This window comes from Grampus griseus (assembly GCF_964374135.1).
Source record: "Grampus griseus genome assembly, chromosome: 4".
Lineage (NCBI taxonomy): Eukaryota > Metazoa > Chordata > Mammalia > Artiodactyla > Delphinidae > Grampus > Grampus griseus.
Genome location: NC_138997.1, coordinates 106,650,289 through 106,674,952, shown reverse-complemented (window position 1 = coordinate 106,674,952; position 24,664 = coordinate 106,650,289). Strand labels below are relative to the sequence as shown.

The window sequence follows — 24,664 nt, the reverse complement described above, 5'->3', positions numbered from 1 at the left end:
TCCTTCTTAGCATCCAAGTCTTGCCTTCAAGCTCACAGAGGCCCTTCCTGTCTGCCCTCACTAAAGCAGCCCTTCTCTTACTCTATTTATTCCTTCTTAGTTCATGTCACTCATTATAAAGTATTCATTAGTTTACTGGTCAGGGTTCTATAAATATGCATTTGTTGGGGGGGGCAGCTTGGGGTCTGAACACTCCCCCTCCCCTCCCTCCTCTCCAAGACGGAAGGTCCAAGAGCAAGGACCACGTCCCTGTGTCATTCACTGGTGTGTCTTGGGTGCTGGGTCACCATAAGGAGTGCTTGATAAATACTTTTAAATTAACAAATGCACTTTCCTACCAACCCTACTCATCCCACTCCCCCTATTGTTCGTGACAGCCGAGCCCACGGAATTTGCACTTCCCAGGTTATGTTTTCAGTTTTTTAGGTTATACTTATTTACAACCTAATTTATAATTATTTATAATTAATTTATAATTATGTATAATTATTTTAGGCTAGAATTATTTGATTGTCTATCTTAATTAGACGATGAACTCCACAGAGACGGAAAATATCTCCGTTTCTGCATCCTCAGTATGGAACACAGTATCCGGTACATCGTATGTGTTCAAAATATTTTGTTGAATGAATTAATTGGGAACATAACTGAGAACAGATAAAAGAACAAAAAATGTACTGTAAGCCACCAACATAGGTTTCAGAAAATCCATGCACTAAAGCGCATGCATGAGTTTCCTTATAAAGAAAGCCCCTGCAGGCCCTTTTTTTTTTTTTTTTTTTTTTTTTTTGCGGTACGCGGGCCTCTCACTGTTGTGACCTCTCCCGCTGCGGAGCACAGGCTCCGGACGCACAGACTCAGCGATCATGGCTCACGGGCCCAGCCGTTCCGCGGCATGTGGGATCTTCCCGGACCGGGGCATGAACCCGTGTCCCCTGCATCGGCAGGCGGACTCTCAACCACTGCGCCACCAGGGAAGCCCTGTGAGTTGGAATTTTATTAGGCACTTAGCAGAGATTTCTTTTACACTCAGACCATAGCTTTCTTGTATGCATTATCCTCATATTACATATACATATCCTCATATTACAAACAGGACCGAATCAGAGAGCTGAGCTAACCTGACCAAGGTCACACAGCTGGTAAGTGGGGTCCCGGCCTTCAGGCCCAAGGCTGGAAGAGGATGAAGCCCATAGTTTTCCGACTACATGAAGCTGCCCGTGGGAAACATAATATAGAGGAAATGCCATTTCATGTTCCTGTTGTTTTCTCCCCCTCATGCAAACTTGGAGCATAAAGGATGCTGTGATAGGGGGAATGATATCCCCCCAAAGAAGCCCACATCCTAATCCCCGGAACCTGTGAAAATGGTACCTTAAATGGCCAAGGGACTTTGCAGATGGAATTAAGAATCTTGAGATGGGGAAATTATCCTGCCTGGTCAAGGTGAGCTCAATGTCCTTAAAATAAGAGTCCTTAAAAGAGGGAGGCAAGAGGGTCAAAGTCAGAAAAAGAGATGTTATGAGAAGAAGCAGAGGTTTGAAGATGGAGGAAGAGACTGTGAGGAAAGGGATGCAGGCGGCCTTGAGAGGCTGGAAAAGGCAAGAAATAAATTCTCCCCCAGAGCTTCCAGAAGGAAAGGTGCTCTGCAGACTCATTTTAGACTTTGGGGCTCAGACTTGTAAGATAATAAACTAGTGTTGTTTTCATTCACTGAGATTGTGATAATTTATTACAACAACAGCAATAGGAAACAAATGCAGACTCTAAAAGATACTCTATTCATGCAGACACTGGTGCCTTAGAAAGATCTCGACTTAAAGCCAAGAGACGGTTTGAAGACCCACTGCTCCTGCCTGTTCTGAGTATGTGGGCATCAGCATTTGAGTCGTCCCTTGCTGTTTCAGGGTTCCTTCCATTAATACTGAGTCAAACACCTCCAGGTGTAATATCTTAACATAAGAAAACAATTGCCAGGAGATTTTAAGCTTTTTCCTATTTCAGTGCAAACACTTTGAGATGCAACCATGGCATGTGGAACCCTAAGGATCTTCTTGATTGAAATCAGTTTAGTGAGGAGGCAGCTAGTGCTTATTGAGCATTGACTGTGTGCCAGGCCCGGTTCAGACATGGTAGGTGGTACGTCTCACTGAAATCTCCTAGCTCACCGTCTCGTGTGCATTTCAGAGGCAGGGAGCACAGTGTGGTGAAGAGTGTGGGTTAGGAAGCTGAACTGCCCTGATTTGAAACCTGGCTTGCCTGTTACTGGCTACAAGCCCTGGGTGAGCCCCTTGTCTCTCTCTGTGCCTCAGAGTCTTCATCTGTAAAATGGTTAATAATCACATAGGCTTTTGGTGAGAATCGGAGGTGGGTAAATGAGGAAGGGAACGGGTGGGGTGCGAGCGGGAGGTTGAGACTGAGAGAGAGAAAGAGAGAGTGAGAGAGAGAGAGTGAGAGAGGCTTGCCCCAAATGACACAGCAAGTAAGAGATGGAGCTAAGTGGATTTGAATCTTGAGCCAGCGCTTATTCCAAAACACCCAGTTATGGCGGTGGTTCTCAACCAGGGGTGATTCTGCCCAGGGGACATTTTTGCGCCACTTTCAATTATCACAATGGAAAAGAGATGCTACTGGCCGTTGTAAGTAGACGTCAGGGACCCTGCTCAACATCGTACAGTGCACAGGATCACCCCCAGAACACAGGATCATCTGGCCCCAAATACCAGTAGTGCTGAGATTGAGAAACCTGCCTAGAATTTTCTCCAGCAAGTCACATAATGGCCTTAAGTTACCATGTGTTTATCACCTGGGGCGGGGTGGGGGGGGGGCTTGTGAAGGAACCAAATTTCTATCAAACCATTTATCATCTTTCTAGAACTCAATTTATAATTTGTGTTGTTACAGAATGTATTGAAATCTGCCTTCATAAAGGGAGGGAGGCAAGGAAGGAAATTACAGCTCACCAAGCACCTTCTGTGTGCCCGGCCCTGTGCGCATTACTAAGCTATCCTTCTTGCAGAGCAAGGTGAAGGTTACTTGTTTTATTTTGCAAATGAGGAAACGCAGTTTAGGGAAGCTAAGTGACTTTCCAAGGATGTCACAGTAGTCAAAGGGGTGATCTGACCTCAAGCCCGTGCGTGACTCTCCCTTTGTGCCATGTGCCCAGGGTGAGTTTCCTACGCTTTTCTGGACAGAAGAGAGAAGAATATGTGGGAGCTGTTTCCATGCTTGATGGTGTTTGAAGATCTGCCACCCCTGGATTGATGAGACAGCCCAAGGTCCCTGCAGTAGTGCTGGTTTGCAGAGATCTGGTTCCAGGGCCCATGATTGGCCATCTTAGCAAACAGAGCATTTCAAAGCTTATGGCTCCCGGATGAAAGGATGCAATGCAGACAAATGAGGCATGGCCATTGCCTCACCTGGGGCCCCTCTGCCTCCAGCTAGGGATTCAGGAGGGGGTGAGGGGGAATTGTGGTACAAAGGAACAGAGCTAGACCTTGTTCTGACACTAACTGTGGTATATGGGGCCAATTACTGCCTCTCTGAGCCCCAGATTTTTTATCTGGAAGATGGGGACATTGACCCAATAGGGTGATGAGTGTGAAAGTGGCCGGTAACCTCTAAAACCTTAATTATTATTATTGGTGCTGTGTTACTACAACAACCACTACTGTTGCTACTCTTATTAGTGAAAGACTCACCTCAGAGTGGCTCTCTGAGGATGCCTGGGACACCTCCTTCAATCTGTTATCCACACAGCAGCCGAATTGAGCATTGGAAGTAGAAATCGAATCGTCAACCCTCTGAGTAGACCCTACGATAGTTCCCCACTGACTGCGCTGGGAATCCAACAGCTAAACTAACCCCCACTGTGGGCCAGGCTCCTTCCTACTCCTGACTTCATGTCTCTCACCTCTACCCTGTTTGTTCACGCCAGGCACACACGCCTCCTTGCTCTTTCTAGAACTGCACTGTCTGACATGGTAGCCCCTAGCCTCATGCAGTTATAGAGCCCTTGAAACGTAGCCAGTCTGAACTGAGATGTGCTGTAAGTGTACAATACACACTGACAACTTCAAAGACTTACTGTGAAAAGAAAGAAATTGAAAATACCCCATCAACGCGTTTTATATAGTGATTACATGCTGGAATGATAATGCTTTGAGTATATGGAGCCGAACACGATATATTAATAAGAGTAACTTTACTTGTTTCCTTTTTACTCTTTCAGCGTGGCTACTAGAAAATTTCAAATTGCATAGGTGGCTTGAATTGTATGTCTTTGGGCAGCACTGTTCTAGAACATGCCAGGCGGGCTCTTGCCTCAGTTATTGCCTCTGCCTGGGGGAGTTTCCCTTTAGGTGTCTGCAAGGCTCAATTACTAACTTTGAGGAGATCTCTGTTCATACTTGACCTGCTCAGAGAGGCCTTTCCTGATGACCTTAGTTAAACTGCACCCCCTTACTGTCTGTCACCCTTTATTCACTTATATTGCTCCCCCCTCCCCATGGGACTTAGGATTACCAGAAAAACAGCAGACAGTGTGTGAATGTGTTGGGCTGCCTTTCCATTTTAGCTGTTATTTTCGATACTTCAGAGAAGTGATCACTATCATGTAATTGTATTTCATTTGGAAACATACAAATTAAAACAAGGTTAATGCCAATCCTCTTGACCCCCACGAGAGTTTGGTCATTAAAACTGTGAGAGAGGAAATGAAGGTGGATGTGGTATTTCTTTCATGACCTGTTTCCACTCCCCATCCCAGCCTGCAGTCTCCGCATCCACCTGGGTTTCTGATGTGAGCAGAGGCAAAGGAAGGAGAAGCCCTCTTTCTTTCTCAATTAACTCTTGAGTTTCTTATTAAAGGAGATAACGTGGGCAATGTAGTTAGCACTGTGCCTGGCCTATAATAGGTGCTCAGTAAATGGTATTGGTGATGATGACGATGATGTTGTTGATGATGGTGGTGGTAATGGTGATGATGATGGCAGTGGTGGTCATAGTGGTGATGGTGATGGTGGTGGTGGCGGTCATGGTGATGATGACGGTGTTGGGAAAGGTGGTCCCTTGCATGGAACCTTTCAACCTCCACTAGGCTGCACAGAGTGAGCCTTGGGCTTGGAACGCTTCCTTACCAAGAGACAAAGAGTCCACACAGCGTGTGCATGACTGTAAAAACCTCCCAACTAGTGTCCCAGCTCCTACCTTGACCTCCTACAGGCTGTTTTAACACAGCAGTCAAATGACCCTTTTAAAATGGAGCTCAGACACTGTTTCTCTTCGATCCCCAATCCCCAGAGGGTTGTCATCTCCCCCAAAGAAAAAGCCCGAGGCCCTTAGAATGGCCTATGGAGCTGTCCATGATCTGCTGTTTCCTCGCCCTCCATCCTCAACCCTTCAATCCCAGCTCCTGCCATTCTTCATTCACTTATTCCTCTGGCCTCATTGGCCTACTTGCTGTTCCTCAAACAGATCAAACATACTCCTACCCCAGGGCCTTTGCACTGGCTGTTCCATCTGCTCAGTGTGCTCTTCCTCCAGCTCTCTGGATGTCTCTTTCCCTCATGGTTTCACATTTTTGCTCAGCTATCACCTTACCACCAGGGCCTTCCCTGACAACACTGTATCAAGTTGCAGTACCTTCCCATAGATGTTTCCTGGCCACCTCTCCTGCTCGAATTTTCTCCATAGTGCTTATTCCAGTCCAATATACTTTATAAGTGAATTTTCACGTTGTTTTATATTGTTTACCAATACAGCATACAACGTCTCACTATAATAAACATTCCATGGTGACAGGTGTTTTGTCTCTTCACTACTGTATCCCCAGCACCTACAGAAATGCCTGGAACATGGCTACCATCAGTAATTATCCACTTAATAAATGGATGGATTTAATCCTTACAGCGGCCCAGTGAGGTGGATACTACTGTTATCTCTAGTTTTCAGATGAGGCCCAGAGAGGTTAAGCAACTTGCCCCAAGCCACACCATTAGTAAGAGGAAGAATTAGTACCTGAACCATGGATGTTTCTTGTTCTAGGACCTTCATTTTAAATTACTGTTATGGGCTGAATTGTGTCCCCTCCAAAATTCATGTATCGAAATCCTAACCTCCAATACCTCAGAATGTGACTGCATTTGGAAATGGGGCCTTTAAGATTAAATGAGGTCATGTGGGTGAGTCCTAACCCAATCTTATAAGAAGAGATTAAGGCACAGACACACACAGAAGAAAGGCCACGTGAGGTCACAGTGAGAAGAGGGCCCTCCACAAGCCAATGAGAGAGGCCACAGAAGAAACCAACTCTGTTGACACCTTGATCTTGGACTTCCTACTTCTAGAATTGTGAGACAACACATTTCTGTTGTTTATGCTGCCTGGTTTGTAGGACTTTGTCATGGCGGCCCAAGCAAAACTAATACACTCATTATAGAAGTTGAGTATACGAGGCAGAGTCTGATCTGGTCCTGCCTACCTCTTAGCCCCTCTGCCAATACTCATGCTCCCCCATGATGCCACCAGCCACCTGGACTACTTACCATTTTCCAAATATATCCCACTTTCTTATGCATTTTAGTCTTAGGAAATGCTATTACTACCTGGAATGTCCCTAACCAGCACCCTGCCCTCACAAAGATGTCTATGTCCTAATCCCCAGAACCTGTGAATGTTACCTGTAGGACAGAAGAGATGTTGCAGGTGTGATTAAGTTAGGATCTTGAGATGGGGAGATTATTCTGAATTACCCTACCCAATCCAGATGGGCCCAATGGAATTGCAGGGTCCTTATAAAAGAGACGCAGGAGTTCAGAGAGTTCAGAGAGGAGAGAAGGTTCTACCCTGTTGGCTTTGAAGATTGAGGAAGGGGCCACAAGCCAAGGCATGTGGGCGGCCTCTAAGTGGGAAAAGACCAGAAAACATATGCCCCCAGAGCAGAAGGAACCAGCCCAGCAGATACGTTGACTCTGTCCCAGTGAAAGTGGTTTCAGATTTCTGGGCCCCAGAACCATGGAGAATAAAGGTATGTTACTCTAAGCCACCAGGTTAGTGGTGGTTGTGAATGGCAGCCACAGGACACTGACACAGCCCCTGCCCCACCCCACCTTGCCCCCAAGAACTACTTCCTATTAACTCAAGATCCAGACACTGCATGTGTTCCTTTTTATGCCTCCCTGACCCTCTTTAACGGAGGTGACCACTCCTTGCCTTGTAACCACATTGTCTCTGCTTAACATTTACGTTACGTGGGTAACAGGAGGTTAACACAGAAGCTTCATTTGGACTCAGAACCAAGACCAAACAGAGGTGGAAATTCCATAGGCAGCTGCCAGGTCACTGCCTGTGCAAGGAAGGCCAACAAGCGTTGGGTCACAGCTGTTGAGCCCCTTCACCCACTGTGAGGTTAGAAATGGGTGAGACAGAAGAGAAGGAGGGTGGAGCTGCGTGGCGGTGGGAGGGGGGCGCTGTTGCAGAGCAGTGAACCGAGGAGTGGGGAGAGGTCTTCCATGTATATACCCCATCTCCTAATCCCCGGAGTGTGTGAATACTACTTTATCCGGCAAAAAGGATGATTAAGTTAAGGGTCTGGAGACGAGGCACTTATCCTGGATTATCGCCGTGGGTTCTAAATGCAATCACACGTATCTTTTGTAAGAGAAAGGTGGAAGGATTTGGGGGCAGACACAGAGAAGGAGGCAACATGAAGATGGGGCAGAGATTGGAGTGATGTGGCTAAAAGTCAAGGAATGCTGGCAGCCACCAGGAGCTAGGAGAGAGGCGTGGACAGATTCTCCCCTGAGCCTTTAGAGGAGCTCAGCTCTCCTGACACCTTGGTTCTGGACATCTGGCCTCCAGACTGTGACTTTCTGTTGTTAAAGCCATCAGTTTGTGGCACTTTGGTACAGCAGCCATGGGACACTAATAACCCGGACAGAGAATCATGCTCTCACCATCTTAGCGGCTGCAAGGAACAACTAAGTGACAGGTTCCCTTGCCCGGTCCCAGGATTGCTCCATCCCAGCCAGGAGGAAGATGGTTGCTGGGGGAACCACAGGGAAGCCTAGAAGCCTGGCGAGTGTCACTGACTTCAGGGCTGCAGAACCAGAGTTTTCAAAACTTTCCACACTTTGGTTGCAAATCCAGGCTTCTGCCCTAAACCTTGGAAGGCTCAAATTCACTCTCAAAACAGCGTTTGCTTGTGATTGCTTCTGAGTAACCATCCTTTCCAGGAAGGACTTGGCAGACAGTCATACAGAGCACTGTCATAATTCCAAATTAACACTGCAGGAGATAAGCTCACTAATTAACTCTGCCTTAGGCTGTGGGAAAGAGATAAAGAAGAAAACTAAGTGTTTGGAAAAACAGGAGAGAGTATGGCAGGAAAGGTGACGCCAGAGTCAGGTAGACGTGGGTTCAAATCCTGCACCGCCTATGCCCACATGATGTGGACAGTGTGGGCTCCAGGAGCCCAGGTATGTCTGTCAGGAATAGGGTGTTTCCTTGGCAGGATGCTCTGAGGATCAGGTGAATGTGGTACCTAGCTCTGAACAGGTGCTCCCCTTAAGGAAGATGATACTAATTTTAAAAGTTCCCCTTGGTCTTCTTGAATAAGCAGAATGCCCACTGTAAGCTTGGCGAGCAGCTTACCAGCCATCTGTTTGGTATTAATGATGATGGGAATGATGATGGTTAGATGATGGAAATCTGTCATTTCCAAAGCCCATTGGCCCAACATCAACAGCTCTCTGGGGATAAGGAAATGTTTTCCTGCCAACCTCTTGGCTAGTTTCCTAGGGCTGCTTTAACAAATAACCACAAACTTGGTGACTAAAACCAGCAGGTATTTATTTCTTCTCTTCTGGAGGCTAGAAGTCTGAAATCGAGGTGTTGGCAGGGTTGGTTTTCTCTGGAGGCTGCAAGGGAGGAAGCGTCCATGCCTTTCTCTTAACTTCTGGTGTGGCTGACACGCCTTGGTGCTCCTTGGCCTGTGGCCACATCACTCCAATCTCTGTTTCCATCTTCACATCACCCTCTGTGTCTCTCTGTGTTCTCTCCTTGTCTTATAAGGCCACTCGTCATTGGATTTAAGGCCCACCCTGAGTCCAGGATGATTTTATCTTGAGATCCTTAACTAATTACATCTGCAAAGACCTTATTTCTAAACAAGGACACATTCTGAGGTTCCGAATGGACATGAATCTTCGGGGGGGTCAATATTCGCTGAACTACCGTAGAAAAGAGCAGAAACATTGCCACCCGCTGACGGCAGGAGCATCTGCACGTATGACCTATAAGAGTCATAACCTCCTGGAGGCCCAGCCTCCTCATGGTCAAAATGGGAATAAGATGCTCTGCCCCATAGGGCTGGTGTGAGAGCTGGGTGAGATCACTTGAGTGAAATACTCAGCACAGAAGCTAAAATGCTGGCTAAATACTTGATTGTTCACACTGTCATCATGGTCATATGACTTTTCCCATTGCCCAGGGGGTCTGTGCAGGAGAAGTGGGGCAAGTGGTCAGTATGGCCAGCCACCTGGGTGTAGGTCTTTGGGCAGCCCTGGAGTTGGTCACTAAGCCTGAAAGCTTCCACAAGCAGGGAAGTGGTTTGGGCTGGACTGGCTACTCAGGAATCTTCCAGAAAATGTGTTAAAATGCCAATCCTGTTGCCTACCCAGCGGCCTGGACAGCGGATGGGGAGGAACATTTGACCTTAGCAGGGGGTTCTGAAACACAGCCACCCAGCTGGAGAGCCCCTAATCTGGCTCAGCCCCACATTTCATTGATGGGGAAACTGAGACCCGAACAAGGACTTGCCGAAATCGATGCAGATTTTTTTTTTTTTTTTTTTGCGGTACGCGGGCCTCTCACTCTTGCGGCCTCTCCCGTTGCGGAGCACAGGCTCCGGACGCGCAGGCTCAGCAGCCATGGCTCACGGGCCCAGCCGCTCCGCGGCACGTGGGATCTTCCCGGACCGGGGCACGAACCCGTGTCCCCTGCATCGGCAGGCGGACTCTCAACCACTGTGCCACCAGGGAAGCCCCTCGATGCAGATTTTGACAAAGTTGTAGTGAGATCCCAAGAGCATCCACAGAGCATCTTTCTTGAGTCCCACAGCTTCCCTGGGGCTTCCCTGGGGCTCTGGGGCAGTGGAGTGCGGTATCTCCTTGTCCTGGCCAGAAATTAGGCTTGGAGAAGTGACTGATGAAGGGCACATGGTCGGCTCAAGGTCAAGTCACCAAAAGACAATGATGTAAAAATCCATTCGTGAATAAGAATACGTGAAAAAGAGAAACCTCATCTACCGATGTGCAGGTATCCCTTGCTCTCTGTACCTTTGCTACCCAAACTCTTGTTTTCCAAACACAGGAATCAAATAAATTAAGATAAATGTGTTGACACATCTCTTGCTATCCAAATCCTGTTACTTGTTGTGTGTATGAGTCTTTGGAATAAAATGGATTTGAAGAGGGAGGAAGATATATATTCTTACTGTGGATACAAATATATTTTATGCTGCTCAACTGTGCCTTCTCTTGCCCAGTAGCCTTCAGCTACAACAACAGGGAACTAAAAAAAAAGGGGGCTTCCCTGGTGGCGCAGTGGTTGAGAGTCCGCCTGCCGATGCAGGGGACACGGGTTCGTGCCCCGGTCCGGGAAGATCCCACATGCCGTGGAGCAGCTGGGCCTGTGAGCCATGGCCGCTGAGCCTGTGCGTCCGGAGCCTGTGCTCCGCAACAGGAGAGGCCACAACAGTGAGAGGCCCGCGTACCACAAAAAAAATTAAAAAGGGAAAATTTTTCTAAATTCACTTATGCAGCCTAATGAAGAACAACACAGAAATCGATGAAAGGTGTTAAAATTGTTGCGTCCATACAAAATTCCCTACATTCTTGAGAGATAGTTTAAAAAATATGATAAAGTCATTAAAAAAAGATAAATTCAGCAAATTGTTTTTCTCTATGATATGGCTTTCAGCAATTTAACCATTCAGTGAGTTGACTTGTGATGAATTAACTTTCAGTAAATTGCTTCCTACATGGCCAGTAATAGGTGGAGGGGTGGACGCTCATGTCATATGCTGAGACCTTAAAAATAATTAGGGTCTTTGACATTTCCCTGTAGCCTGCCATCACCACTGCAATTTGTCTTTTCAAATTATCCCAGTGGACTGTGTCATACATTTCCAGCGGGGACCCTGACGTCTGACTGTTGCTTAAGTAAGCTCCCCAAAGGCAGGGACTGTGTGTGTGTGTGTGTGTGTGTGTGTGTGTGTGTGTGTGTGTGTGTGTGTGTGTGGTTCACCACTGTATCTCCAGGATTTGAAGGATGGCTTTTCCACAGTTTGCACTCAATAATTACTCATAAAATGGGTAAATGAATGAATGACTTATATTTCTTCCTAAAATGAGAGTCCATAATTGCCATCCCTTTCCTATTCTATGGTTACAACTTCTGGGGAGATTGCAGAATGGCCCCAGTACTTTGTAGACTGTCCCAGGAGAGGTAAAGGCTTTTTCTCCACCCGTTGGTTCTGGGATGGCTTTGTGACTTATTTTGGCCAAGAGAATGCAGCAGAAGTGAGGTCAAGCCTTGGGAGGTTTTGGACCTTGGGAGGTTTTGCACGTTTCTTCTCTTGCAATTTTGCTACCATCATGTAAAATGCTGGACTATCCTCTTGGATGGTGACAGATATCAAGTGACCCCTCTTGATTACAAACAGTGGTTGAGGCCACCTCAGACTAACTGGAATCCAGCCAATCTGCCAGCCAAAGGCAGACATGCATGGATATCAGCAAAGCCTGGGCCAGTGTAGCAAACTATCATGGCAACCCATAGACTTGGGTGCAACAATAGATGGTTATTGTTTAATGCACTAGGTTTTGGGGTTATTTGTTACACAGTGATAGCTCACTGATACAAATTCTTTAATGACCCCTAAATTCATTTCTACTAAGCCTCTCCCATCTTCCATATTTTACTTCCAATTAGTCCCCACACTATAGACTTTTTAAACACCAGTCTGATAATGTCACAGTTTAGCCTGAAGGTCTTCAGTGGTTGCCTACTGCAGGGAGGACAAAATATAGTATTTCAGCCTGCGAAGGCCGTGACAGTCTGACATTGCTTTCCTTGTGTCTGGACCTTCCCTGCAGCACCCCCACTCCGTTCGACTCTCTCCTCCTGGACACTCTGTGTCCTTTGAGTCCATCAGCACACCCTGCTCTCTGAACTTCTGTCCTCTGCCCAGAAGTTCTTCCTTTTCTTTTCAGCCAGCCAACTGCAGGGCCACTGCTAGCCCAAATGACACTGTTGTAAACCAGAAAATGTGGCCCTTCCTCAAAAAAAAAAAAGAGTTTCGCAAATTAGTATGTTTCTGTATGACCTGAAAAATCACACACTGTGGCCCAGCTCGCCTTAGTCGGGGAAGCTCTCCAGACACCTGGCAGGCAACAACTCTGTCTGGTGCCCGTGCATGTCACATTGTCTGCTCACCCCACCCAGGAGGCCAGGACCCACCCATGCTCCCCCCCCACCCCCTTCCCTGAAGTTGGAAATCTAGGCCAGATTTGGAATCGGGCAAGGGATAGGAGTCAGGCCTCTGAGAGTGAGTAAGAAAGGAGCCTCGGGGGACATCTGCAGAGAGGGGTACACACACGTGTGTATATGTATGTATATGTGTGAACCAGTGTGTGGGCATGCTTTCCCGAGTATGTGTATGACTGTGTTTGCCTGTGGGCTGATGTCAGAGACAGCATATGTTCTCTGTCTAACATGGGGATGATGCATCTTTAGGCATGGCACTGTGGGGAGTGCACACTCTGAAAACCCATGCTTGATAACTCTGCTCCCTTCAGCTCAACATTCAGGAAGCAGTTTAACTTTCCTCCCGCCAGGTAACCTGACCCCCCACTTGTCCAGGTAACTATCTCCACATGCTTACACAGTGCCCGGGTCCTATGTTATCTTGGTAGTCTACTGTAGAGCTTAAGAACTCAGGCTCTGCAGTCACACTAACCTGAACTGGAATCCTGGCTCCCCTGCTCATTAGTTGTGTGACTTTTGGTAAAGCACTTATCCTCTCTGAGCCTCAACTGTCAATCCAGTCCCCTTCCCCAATGATAGTCAGATAGTCAGCTGGACACCCAGCTGGTGTTAGAGAATTGGAGGATGGGTGTGGGGAACATGACACATTTGGTGCCAGAAGTGGTGTTGGGGTCTCCATGCGTGAGTGCTAAACGAATGCATGAGAAATACAATCGTACATTGAGCGCTGACCCGTTGCCAGGCTCTGTGTTTGGTGCCTGGAATACAGAAGTGATGGAAACAAGTTCTCTGCTTTTGAAACATTCCCAGATATTACAGGAAACGGAGCAGCCTCAGCCATTGTAATACGGGGTGGAGAGGGTGAAACCAGCAGCAATTCTGGGGGCTGAACGAGCACAGAGGAGGGGCTGTCTAGTTCTAAGAAAGGTTCAAGGGACAGTGTGAGCTGACTTGTTAAAGATGAGAAGCCATTCCTCAAATGGGGGGGGAGCCATCTACCTCTACAAGGATCAAATCATGAGCCGCTGCAGCCGCTGACCTTCAACACCCCCTAAAAGGAGTTCAGGGTGGAGATCAGGAATGAGGCCCTCTGTGCTCTGGGAAGGACTGGCAGAACAGGTCTTCAGATAGTTAGATATTTTCAGAAGATTTTATGAGCCCAATTCTTGCATCTCCTCGTATCTAGAAAAGCACTAAAAATGTTCACGGTGACGTCTGCCCCTCGAGACTAGCAGCAACGTTCTGCAAACATATGTGCTTGATTGTACGTACTCCCCCTTCACCAAAATCGCATATATACTGACCTTCCCCCCACCTCTTCGGAGTGGTCACTCAGAGCTATCTTAAATGCTGTCTCCCGGGCTATAGTCCTCATTTTGCCCCAAATAAAACTTAACTCACAACTCTCACGTGCATTTTTTTTTTTTTTTAGTTGACAATGTGTAAGGGTGGAGTTCTAGGTGGGGGGACAGGTTTGTAAAATCATGTAAGCGTGGGTGACAGTGGGGCAGCTGCACACAGCTCTGTGTAGCTGTAAAGCAGGGACAGTGGGATGGGGCAGGGGGAGAGGGATGGGCAGGGCAGAGATCCTGATGGCCCCTGCAAAGGTTAGTACACGCGGGCAGTCTTTCCAGATTACATCAGTGTGATAGATAGAGGTGTCCCCTTTTCAAGCCAGGCATGTGCTCCCTGGGCACTTGGCATCTCTCCCATCAGGACTGCTCCAGCCTTCTGGAAGGCTCAGATCATAATGTGCTCCTTTGTCAAAGCGGTGATCAAACTCCATCTTGTTGTGTAGACCAGGGTGTGTCTGTCCTCTGCACCCGCTCATAAACTGCCCTTAAAGGGCGGAACTTGGTGCCAGGTACAGAGTCAGTGGGTAATAAGAGTTTTCAAACTGTAATTTACATGCTTTGGGGATGATCTCCTTTTTCTCGAAGATAAAGCTCTTCTATCCTGTGCCTCATTTATTAGGCTTCTCTGCCACTGCCTTGGGGTCACACGAACAAATAAAATATGTAGCAGGAAACTGCCTTTCTTGTTTTCTTTCTTTCTCTTCACCTAATTTCAACTCCCTGTCAAGTCTCCTTCATTTGATCTGCTAACCACAGAAGCTGCCTCAGGCAAACCTACAGCTTCTCTCCTGGGAAGAAGATTCTCTTCATTCAATCGTGGAGGGGCAGCCTCCCCGGGGAGGCCCTTGGCCGTTTAGCTCTTATCGCTCCGAACCTCGCTTTCCCAGGGTGGCTCCTCCTGGGATCTGTTCCTTCATGTACACTTAGAAGGATGCAGGATGATCTCACAACTCAAATGGCAGTTCCCCTTGGACAGGTAATTTCCCCAGGGGCTGAAGCTGTGTGCTGCCAGTGTGAATCCACGTGAAGTTTCTAAGCCCTGGTCAGTCTCCGGGTACAGTAGCTGGAGTGGGTGAGGCCCAGCAGCTCGGTGAACATGGGGGGTTTGGGGAGCAGAGGGTAGGGACCAGCAGCTGATCCGAGATTAGGGGGGCAGAGGGACCTTCCTCAGGGAGCCTCCCTGACACTGATGGAGAGCTCAGAATCTAAAATGCTGGAAACTCAGCATGCAATACGGTCGCACTCACAGAAAAGCAGTGTTTGCAAACACTGCAAGGGGAGCCAACATCATCGCAAGAAGGGAGAGGGTTTGGGAAAAAGCACAGAAGCCAAAGCTTTGTGATTTGGGTCAGGTAACCACTTCAGGCAGGTTTGTGGATGAGTTCAATTTAGTATCTTTGTGTAAGAGGACAGAGAAAAAGGCCAACCCGTCCACTGAGAGACCATGTCAGCACTCACTATTCTTCCTGGGAGAAGAGCTGTTATCAGAAAAACCCGAAAAGTGCTCAAATCCCACCCTGAAATGTGGAGCTTTCTCTCAGCAGCCTGCACTCAGCACAGGGCCCCCGTCCATGGGGTCCCTGCCGGCTGGCGCTGCCCAGGCCCACTGCCCTCGTCTGGCCCTCATTTCCTGCCGCCTGCGTTTCCCACCTGGCCCCTGGCTTGCGGCTTCGCTTCTGCTTTGTTTCCATCCATCCGCCTCCCAGATCCACTCTTCTCACTGCAAATCTTAAAAATCCCCCCAACGGACCTCTCTGGAGCTCAGGATAAAATGGCAAATCTTAACACACTGCCCCGGCTTCCGTGGACCTGCTTCCAACACATCTCTGACTTGTCCTGTGCTGTACACCCCGCTCCAACGCTCCCCCCACCCCCCAATGCTGGGACAGCGGTTCTTGCCTGGCTCTACCCCGGAGGTCCGACTGAGCCAGTGTCAGGTGAGGCCTGAGTCAGAGTTCACTGTAATTCTCAAGCCACCCAGGTAATTGTAATGCTTTCAGATGAGGTTGGAAAAGGCGTCTCTAGCCCAGGGATTTCCAAGTTTGGCCTAGGTCCCACCTCCAGATTAGGGTTTGGCTGGCCGTGGATGCAGCCTGGCCATCAGGACTTTTAGAAGCTTGCCAGGTGATTTAGCAATGTTTGAGGACCACTGCTCTGGCCCTGCTGGATTATTTGTTGTTCCTTTGCCATTAACTTCCTTTTACACTCTGGCATTTTCGCTGGCTGTTCCTGCTGTATGGAAATTCGTCTTTCCCTCCCTCATAAGCTACCTCATTCTCCCTTCTTCCAAATGTCAGAATTGAGGGATGCTAGAGGGAGCAGCAAACTTTTTCTGAAAAAGGTCAGATAGGAAATATATTAGGCTTTTTGGGCCACTGCATGTGGTCTCTGTCACGCATTCTTTTTGTTTTCCTTTTAAAATGTAGAAGCCATTCTTTGCTTATGGGTCATACAAAACAGGTCATGGGCCAGATTTGGCTCACAGGCCATAGCTCCCTGACCCCGGACCACAGCATTGTTTGTTTTGTAAGGTAGTGAGTTCCCCATCAATGGGAGCAATCAACTCATGGTTGGAGGACTTCCTGGCAGGGAAACCATAGATGGGACTTGAACTTCCAATGAATAACTGGACTGAAAAACCTTTCTGTTCTTTCATGAACTTGGGATGCCTTAGTTCTAATTCATCCCAGCTCCTGGACACAGCCCCTCATCTGCCAAAAGACCTCTGAGGTCCCCTGCCAGCTCTGAAATCATCCCAATCCTCTGTTCTGCCTCAGTTCATTGTGAAGCTCTGCGTGTGTCAGCACGGCCTTTGTTTCAACACGAAGAGCTGTGATTTCCATATCTGAGTTTAAGAGACAAAGAAGAAAGACTGCTCCTGACCTCTGTGTACAGATGATATTTGAAGCAAGAACAGCTGGAAACCATGAAAATCAAAATGCTCTGATTTCATCTTCAGCCACAGACATCTGACAACTAGATATGAATGGCAAAATTATACCTTTCTGTGTAGACAAAAACAGGACTGATTCACAATGATCTAGAGTAGACCCATCTGAAGAAGATAAAAACAGAAGCTTCCCCTTTTATCCCAAATTCTTTGTGTCAGTCTTGCAAGTCAATCTCAAAATGGGCCTAACTCCACGCACCTTTTAGCAAACAGCCAATGAGTACTGACCACACGCATAGATCAGAGTTCAGACTGCAGTTCCTAGAACAAGATGGTATAGATTCCAATCTAGCACTTGTCTCTTAGCTGTGTGACTTGGGGAAAATGACTTAATCAATATGATCTTTGTTTTTTTTTTTTCATCTATACAATGAGAATAAAATTAGTTTGGGAAGGAAAGGTTTTGCAGCTTACCTTGTAATTCATCTTCTATCAACTGGGATAGGAAGAGAGGAAAGAAAGAAAAAGAAATGACCTGGTCCATTCTGTTTGTAAACTTGCTAAGCCAACCTCATAATGGTATTTTCTAGCAGAAAGATAAGAGAGTCCTTATGTACCAAATGCCTTTAGGGGGCTACACCTGGCCTATTTAGAATGGAATGTATAGCTATGGGTATAGTCCACTGGAAAATGTCAGTGTCAGCTGTGTAATTATCAAAGTATAAAATGAAGATGCTTCATGAATAAAATACTTCCTGTATGTAAGTGTTGCCCTGCATGTTTTATTTAGACACCTCACAAGTTTAATCTGGGCCAGAGTGCACTCTAACATGCAAGGAAGAATCTGGGGAGCTGTGTTGATGACTTCAGACTTCACCTAGGTCTTAACGATGACCTGAGAATTATTAGTAAAGTTTGATTCTGAGTAAAATCTCTGATTGTGATTTTCTTTTGACAGTCTGACTCTGTGTTATCTTATATTCACAGAGTATGTTTATGAGAAAGCATTAGAACAGGGCCTGGAGCATAGTAAGTGCTCAATAAATGTTATTATTATCAGACAACTGGTGTGAGGACTAGATCAGGGGACAGAGGGAATGGGCTGGAAAAGCTCAGAGCAGTGCATGGATGTGAATTCTTATTCTTTGCAATGGGGTAGAGAGAGTACAGGTTTTTAAAGACCTGGTTCAGATCTCGACTCCAGCACTCACCAGCTGGTTCATGTTAGGGGACATTGTAACCTCTCTGGGTTTCAGTTTCCTCATTTGTAAATGGGAGCAATTAATCCTAATATCAAGACTACTGTGCAGAGTAGGGATGATGTGTATTCAGACATCCAGCGCACAAAGATTGCCAATCCCTGTATTAAACAGATGAGGATACAGTATGGAGATGAGCCAGTAAACGATGCTGTGAAGGAAGTAAACCAGGATGATGTGATCGAGAGTATGTGTGTGTATGTGTGTGACTATGGCATGTGTGTGTACATGTGTGCATGTGTGTATGTGTATACTTGTGTGTGTTGTGTGTATGTGTTTGTGTATACTTGTATGTGTATGTGTGTGTATACACATGTGGGCACGTGTGTGTGTACGTGTGTGTGTATATGTGTGTGTGTTTGTGTTTGTGCATGTATACTAGGTGGTCAGGACAGGCCTCACTGGGTGGATGACATCCCCGGTAACATGGCCACACCAGCCTATGAGCTCCGTGAGAGCAGAGACTGTCCCCCTGGGTTTCCTCCCCAGTGTCCCCAGGCCTTGCATGGAGCCACTGGCTACCCACCTCCAGGGGTACCAATGTGACTACTGCCCGTGGAGCTGGTAGTGCAGAGGCCCCATGGGACTGAGCACATCCCTCCTTGAATCTCCTTTAACTGCAACGTGGGCTCGCTGTTTGTCCTCCTGTCATTAGCTGCTCCCCTGGAAGGTGCCTTCTTCCTCTGGCCATCTCATCATCACAGCACACTGTGTGTATATGTGTGTGCATGCACGTGTATGCGTGTGCACACAGGTGTGCGTGCCTGACGCCCTCCCCTAGTCATTCCACAGCCCTCTCCACCATCTCATTATGGCCTTCTGTTGTCGTGGCTGGGGACAAATGTGACAGGGCTCGGAACATGATGGCCCATGAAAATCAGCAGTGCAAAGGGACAGAGAGAAATTTGGGTCCATTTGTTCTGATAGAAACTTGTTTTCATCAACACAAAAACCAAAACAAATCAGAACCACAGCAGTGCTTCCGGGAGAGATCTGTACAGTCATCAGACCTTCCCCACACCATCTTCCCAGCCCCAGCGTGGCCTCTGACTGGGCTCCTGTGGGACACAGACCCCCAGCTGGGGGTGGCAGGGCCCTCAGTCTCGCCTCCCCTGGCCATTTGAAAGATGAGGAAACTGAGGCCCTAGGAGAGCAGAGGACTTGCTCACTAGGGAAATGGCAGAGCTGGGGCTGAAGGTGGGTCCTGGGTAAACTGAGGCTCAGAGTACTCCAGACTCCACACTCAGGCAGGTACAGTGTAAGGTGGTGGTTAGGGCCTGGGGGGTGGGCAATTCCATCGCCGCTTGCTCTGTGCAAGAAGCTTCCCATCTCTGGCTTCTCTAGAGCGGCCACGAGCCTTAAATGAGTTAACACACATCAAGTGCGTGGCCAAGTATAGTACATAATCAGTGATGAATAAATCTTAGACATTACCATTATTATTATAACTATCATTATACCTTCCATACTAAACTGTAGCTTCTCTGTGGGCACGGGCTGTAACTGGAGTATCTTCGATTCATCCCAAACTAGTGAATCTGGCTCCCAGCTCTCGCAGCTGTTAATGGTTGCGGTGTTGTTGTATGTTACCATCTATGCATCTTTGAGTGAGCCTGTTACCTACCATCGGTTGGATGGAAACCAAGGCGGTCACTGCATTTAAATCGATGGGGACCCTCCCCTCTCCCTCCACTCCCAGTGGCCCTTGCCCCTCCCCAGACCCCGAGCTCTCTATCCGTACAATAAGAACGCCCCACCCTGATGGTGCCATGAGTGCCTGGGCTGGCATGTGAGGAAGGAGGGGTGCCTTACCTGGCCCGCTGCAGAAGGCGGCGATAATGGCCAGAACGCACACGACGCTCAGGTAAGGGATCCAGGCTGCGTGGTCCTGCAAGAGAGCAGCCGTTGGGCAGGTGAGGAGGCAGCTGTGCTGGAGGACCTGGTACCCAGCCCAGCTCCTCCTTAGTCCACCTGCATGACCTGAGGCAGCTCACTTTACACCTCTGAACCCCAGTTTCAGCGTCCATAAAATGGGGATGATGATAACCCTTAAGCCATCCCATCCGCCTATGTTACAGATGTCAGAGTGAGATGAGATGATGCCTGTGAAGCAGTTAGCATCGTCTCAGCCTCCTCCAGTCAGTAACTCTTCTTGCCTGTTCACTGGATGCCAGCCCCTGGACGCCAGCTGTTGTACTGTACTACTGTACTTTTCAAGGTACTGTACCATAAGATTAAAAATGTTTTCTTTATTTTTTGTGTTTCATGTATTATTTGTGTGCAAAGTATTATAAATATGTTACAGTACAGTACTCTATAGCCGATTGTGTTAGTTGGGTACGTAGGCTCACTTTGTTGGACTTACGAACAAACGGTACTTACAAACGTGCTCTCGGAACAGAACTTGTTCATATGTAGGGGAATTACTGTAATGTTGCCTTTTTCTAAAGATGTGGGGGACATTGAGACCTTTGGCAGATGACCAACACGTGCAACTCTCCATTTAGGGGTTTGTTTTTGAAAAATGCAAAGTTTTATTGACCACTGTGACCTTGCATCATGCTTCCCATAGGGCCTAGATGGACTCGAGGCACCGAGTAAGTGCTCAATTAATGCAGGCTGCCTTGAGCATTGAGGGGGGCAGAGGAAACCCCAAGATCCTGGGGTCTGATCCCAGCTCTGCCATTCACCAGCTGTGAAACCTTGGGCAGCTTATTCATTTAGATATATGCCTCGGTTTCCTCATCACCATGAAAGGAAAAAAAATACCACTTTCATAAGAATTAGCTATGGCTCTATCCATCCCCACAAATATACATTCACTGAGCACTTATTATGCTCCAGGCACTGTTCCAAGTCCTTTCAGTGCATTTCCCATTTAATCCTCACGATACCCCTGGATATAGGGATAACTGTCCCAGTTTAGACATGGGGCCCCGAGGAGCAGAGAGGTTAAGTGACTTGCCAAAAGTTTCATGGAGAGTAAGTGGGAAAGCCAGGATTCCCACCCAGCGGTCTGGCTCCAGAGCCCCTCTTGGTACCCACAGGCATTGATATGAGGCGTGAAGGTGCCTCATACAGCAGCGCCAGCCACCCTGAGCTGGAATGCGAGAGTTGCAAGAGGCATCTCAGGACTCATCTCGTGCTATCTCTTCTATTCCACAGATGGGTAGACTGAGGCTCAGGAGGGGACATATCTTGCCCGAGGCCACACAGCTCACTAGTGGCAGCGACAGGACCAGAAGTCATGTCTCTTTTCCCCCCAGTTCAAGGACCCATTACTAAACCCCCTCCCCAAGGGTGCCCAGCAGCTTCAGAGCCGAGATGCCCTTGGGAACTCTGCATTACAAGAGTCGTCTGTAGACTGTATGGACCTCCCAAGCTGAAGGTCCCAGAGCACGAAGCCAGAAGCCATGCCCATGCTGTGCTCCCTTGGGGAGCGACAGACACATCCTCTCACCTGCAGCGTCAGCGTGACGGTGAGGATCCCAAAGAAGAGGGTCATCAGCCCAAAGCCACCAATGAGGAGGGGTCTCCGTCCCATGCGCTCGATGACCAAGCCCTAGGTCAGGGTCAGAGAGAGACGGTTATTACTCCCCTTCTAGCAGCGAGCGAAGGGGACCATGATGCTTGGAACTGCAATGGGGTCGTTGTTAAAGCATGGCTCTGACCTGGAGGCGCCTGGCCAGTTTCTACCCTGCCACAGTCAGAGGAATGATCTTCACGAGAGCGGAAGAAAGGGAGGGAGAAGAAAGTCACAGCTGCACATCCTGGGGGCCAGAGAGTGGGGTGCAGGGAATGCCCTTGGCCAAACTCAGAAACAGAACCACCCGATAAAAGGTATTATCAGAGTCGGGAGTGGATGGGAGGGGTACTTCAGGGAAATGGGCTCCCAGCGCAAAACTGCTTGTCTGCTTGGGGACACGGGGCCCTGGCTCTGGATTCCCCCTTACTGGCTCCCCTTCTGACGCCCCTCCCATGAGGATGAGCCCTCAGAACCAGGAGAATCCCCACATCCACATGCAGACTTCCCACCAGGCAACAGGTTAACGTAAGCGCTTCTCAAATGATGAGGTAAGCGCAGGATATGAAAGGCTGCTTAGCCTGAATTTTAATTTCTCAGCTCTGGTGGGCGCTGCCCACTTGGATGGAGCCCAGGGCACCCACTCACGCCTTCCAGAGAGTTTGGGGGCCAAATGAGAAATCCAGTTTTGCTTTTGTTTGATATGGCCCCTTCCCTCTGCTAAGTTCCTAGAACCGTTGTTAGATAAATTCGGGACTTAATCTTTTAGTAGGTGGGGGGCGATGCAGAATCGTTATTATCAATGGAAGAGTTCCCTACGTAGAGGAGGATTAACTGAACTCAGGTTTGAGGCCAGCTTTAGTGCACATTCATTCTGACGATTCACGGGGCAAAGCAGCCTCTTCGAGCATCCTCACTCTCTCCCTGCTTCTGCCCTCACCACCCCTGCCCACATCGATTTTCTTTACAGTGGCCAAAGAGATTCTTTTATTTTTTTAACATCTTTATTGGAGTATAATTGCTTTACAATGGTGTGTTAGTTTCTGCTTTATAACAAAGTGAATCAGTTATACGTACACATATGTTCCCAAACGCAACATGGCATCTGCTTTCAACACCCGCTCCCCTCCAGCCCCACCAGCGCCCCCTGCTGTCCCTCTAATTGCAGACACATCCCTGCTCCCGTGCAAAGCCTGCTCTAGACATCCTCCATCGGCCTCTCCAGATCCACTGTGTCCTGGAGGACGACCCATAATACCAGATCAACAGGTGTCCTCGCCCCCTGCCCCTAGGGGGTATCAGCAAACATGGCGCCCGTAAGAAATCAGAAGGAGGGAAGGAAGGGAATGGGACCAGGTGATGGTCCCCCGGATCCCTTCTTACAGGCACATTGTGGCTGGCTGTGTCCCTCTACTGAAGGTCCCTGCTCCCGATGGATGGAGCCCCCCACCCTACAGACCTGCCCACCCCGAGTTAATCCGCCCTCCAACCTCTCCTCTTCACCAGGCCGGCTCTGCGCTGCTGGGGTCTGGCTGAGGCAGGCCTTCCTTCTGGCAGCTCGCTCCACCTGGAATGTTCTTCCCCAAGTATCTGGGTGACAGACAACTCGCTTGTCCCTCGAGCCCGACCACAGTGTTTAACAGGGCAACCATCCCACCTCTCAATCCGGATTCTCTGCTCTGCTGTTCCTCACCGCATCTTCCACCTTCTAACCACCATGCAGGTGACCACCGATGCCTTTGTTACTGTTGGTCCTCCCCACTGGGCGCTTGCCTTCTCCTGGGCAAGGACCTGTGTGTCTCTTTTGGTCACTGATGCCTCCCACACACCAGGACCCAGGCCTGGCACAGAGTAAGGGCTCAACCGGCACCTGCTGAATATTGAAGGAATGGACAGTCTGGCCAGTTTCATCTTCCAGGTTTGTAGGCGGTAGCAGGGCATGATCAGATTTACCTATAACACGTGTTTGGTTCTCTTCAGGAATATTAATCACCAACAATGATTGTACTAGTTTTCTCGGGCTGCCGTCATAAAGTACCACAAACTGGGTGGCTTGAACAATGGAAATGTCTTTTCCCACAGGCCCGGAGGCTGGAAGTCCGAGACCAAGGCGCTGGCAGGGCCAGCCTCCCTCTGAAGATGTGGTGGAGGGTCTGTCCCAGGCCCCTCTCCCACCTTCTGGCAGCTCCTTGGGTTTTGTGATATAACTTCAGTCTTCACATGGTATGTCCTGTGTCTGTGTCAGATTTCCCCCTTTTTATAAGGACACCAGTCATATTGGATGAGGGGTCCACCCTACTCCAGTATGATCTCAACTAATTACATCTGCAATGACCCTCTTTCCAAATCAGGTCACATATGAAGGTACTGGGGGTTAGAATTTCAACATGTGAATTTTCAGGGGACACAATTCAGCCCATGAAAATAATGAACACTTATTAAGTGTCTGCTCCATGCCAAGCACTGGGAATTACTATATAATTCTCATGATAATACCTGTTGGAGTATGGATTTGTTCTTACCCACACTTTCCCTAAGAGAAAACTGGGGCCCAGAGAGGCTAAGTAACGGGCCCACAGTCACCCAGCTAATAAGCGCAGGGCCAGGGGACCACGCCATTCTGCGTCATCGCCTCCACCCGCTCTCTCCTCTAGCATGTACTGGATCTGGGGCTCGAGATGCAGCAGAGAATACTAAAGGTTTTGACGGTGAAATTGTGGCATGTGTTGGGAAGCAGAGCGGACGGTGGAAACCAGTAGATTTTTTTTTTTAACTTCAGCTTGATGGCACAGTCCATTCCTGACAACTGCAAAAACTTCCTGTTATGAGTAAGGGGTCAAGAGTGGCTTATGTTAATTCTATTTCCCCTGATTGAAAAAAGCCCAGGGAATTCCCTGGCAGTCCAGTGGTTAGGACACTGCGCTTCCACTGAAGGGGGTGCGTGTTCGATCCCTGGTTGGGGGACTAATATCCCACATGCCACGTGGTGTGGCCAAAATATTAAAAAAAGAAGAGAGAAAAAAGAAAAAGAAAAGCCCAGTGTCCCAGCTACTCAGCGGAATGAGCCTCGTGCTCCACAAGCCGCCGC

The 24,664-nt window shown here is 48.3% G+C and overlaps 1 protein-coding gene across 1 annotated transcript in view; it reads right to left on the bottom strand.

Annotated features, from left to right (window-relative positions):
- Nucleotides 1-24,664, bottom strand: part of SLC2A9 (solute carrier family 2 member 9) — a 182,794-nt gene that overhangs the window by 28,084 nt on the left and 130,046 nt on the right. Inside the window, 2 exon segments of the mRNA XM_082652658.1 lie at nucleotides 19,866-19,941; nucleotides 21,514-21,615. Of these exon segments, the coding sequence (XP_082508784.1) occupies nucleotides 19,866-19,941; nucleotides 21,514-21,615 (178 nt within the window).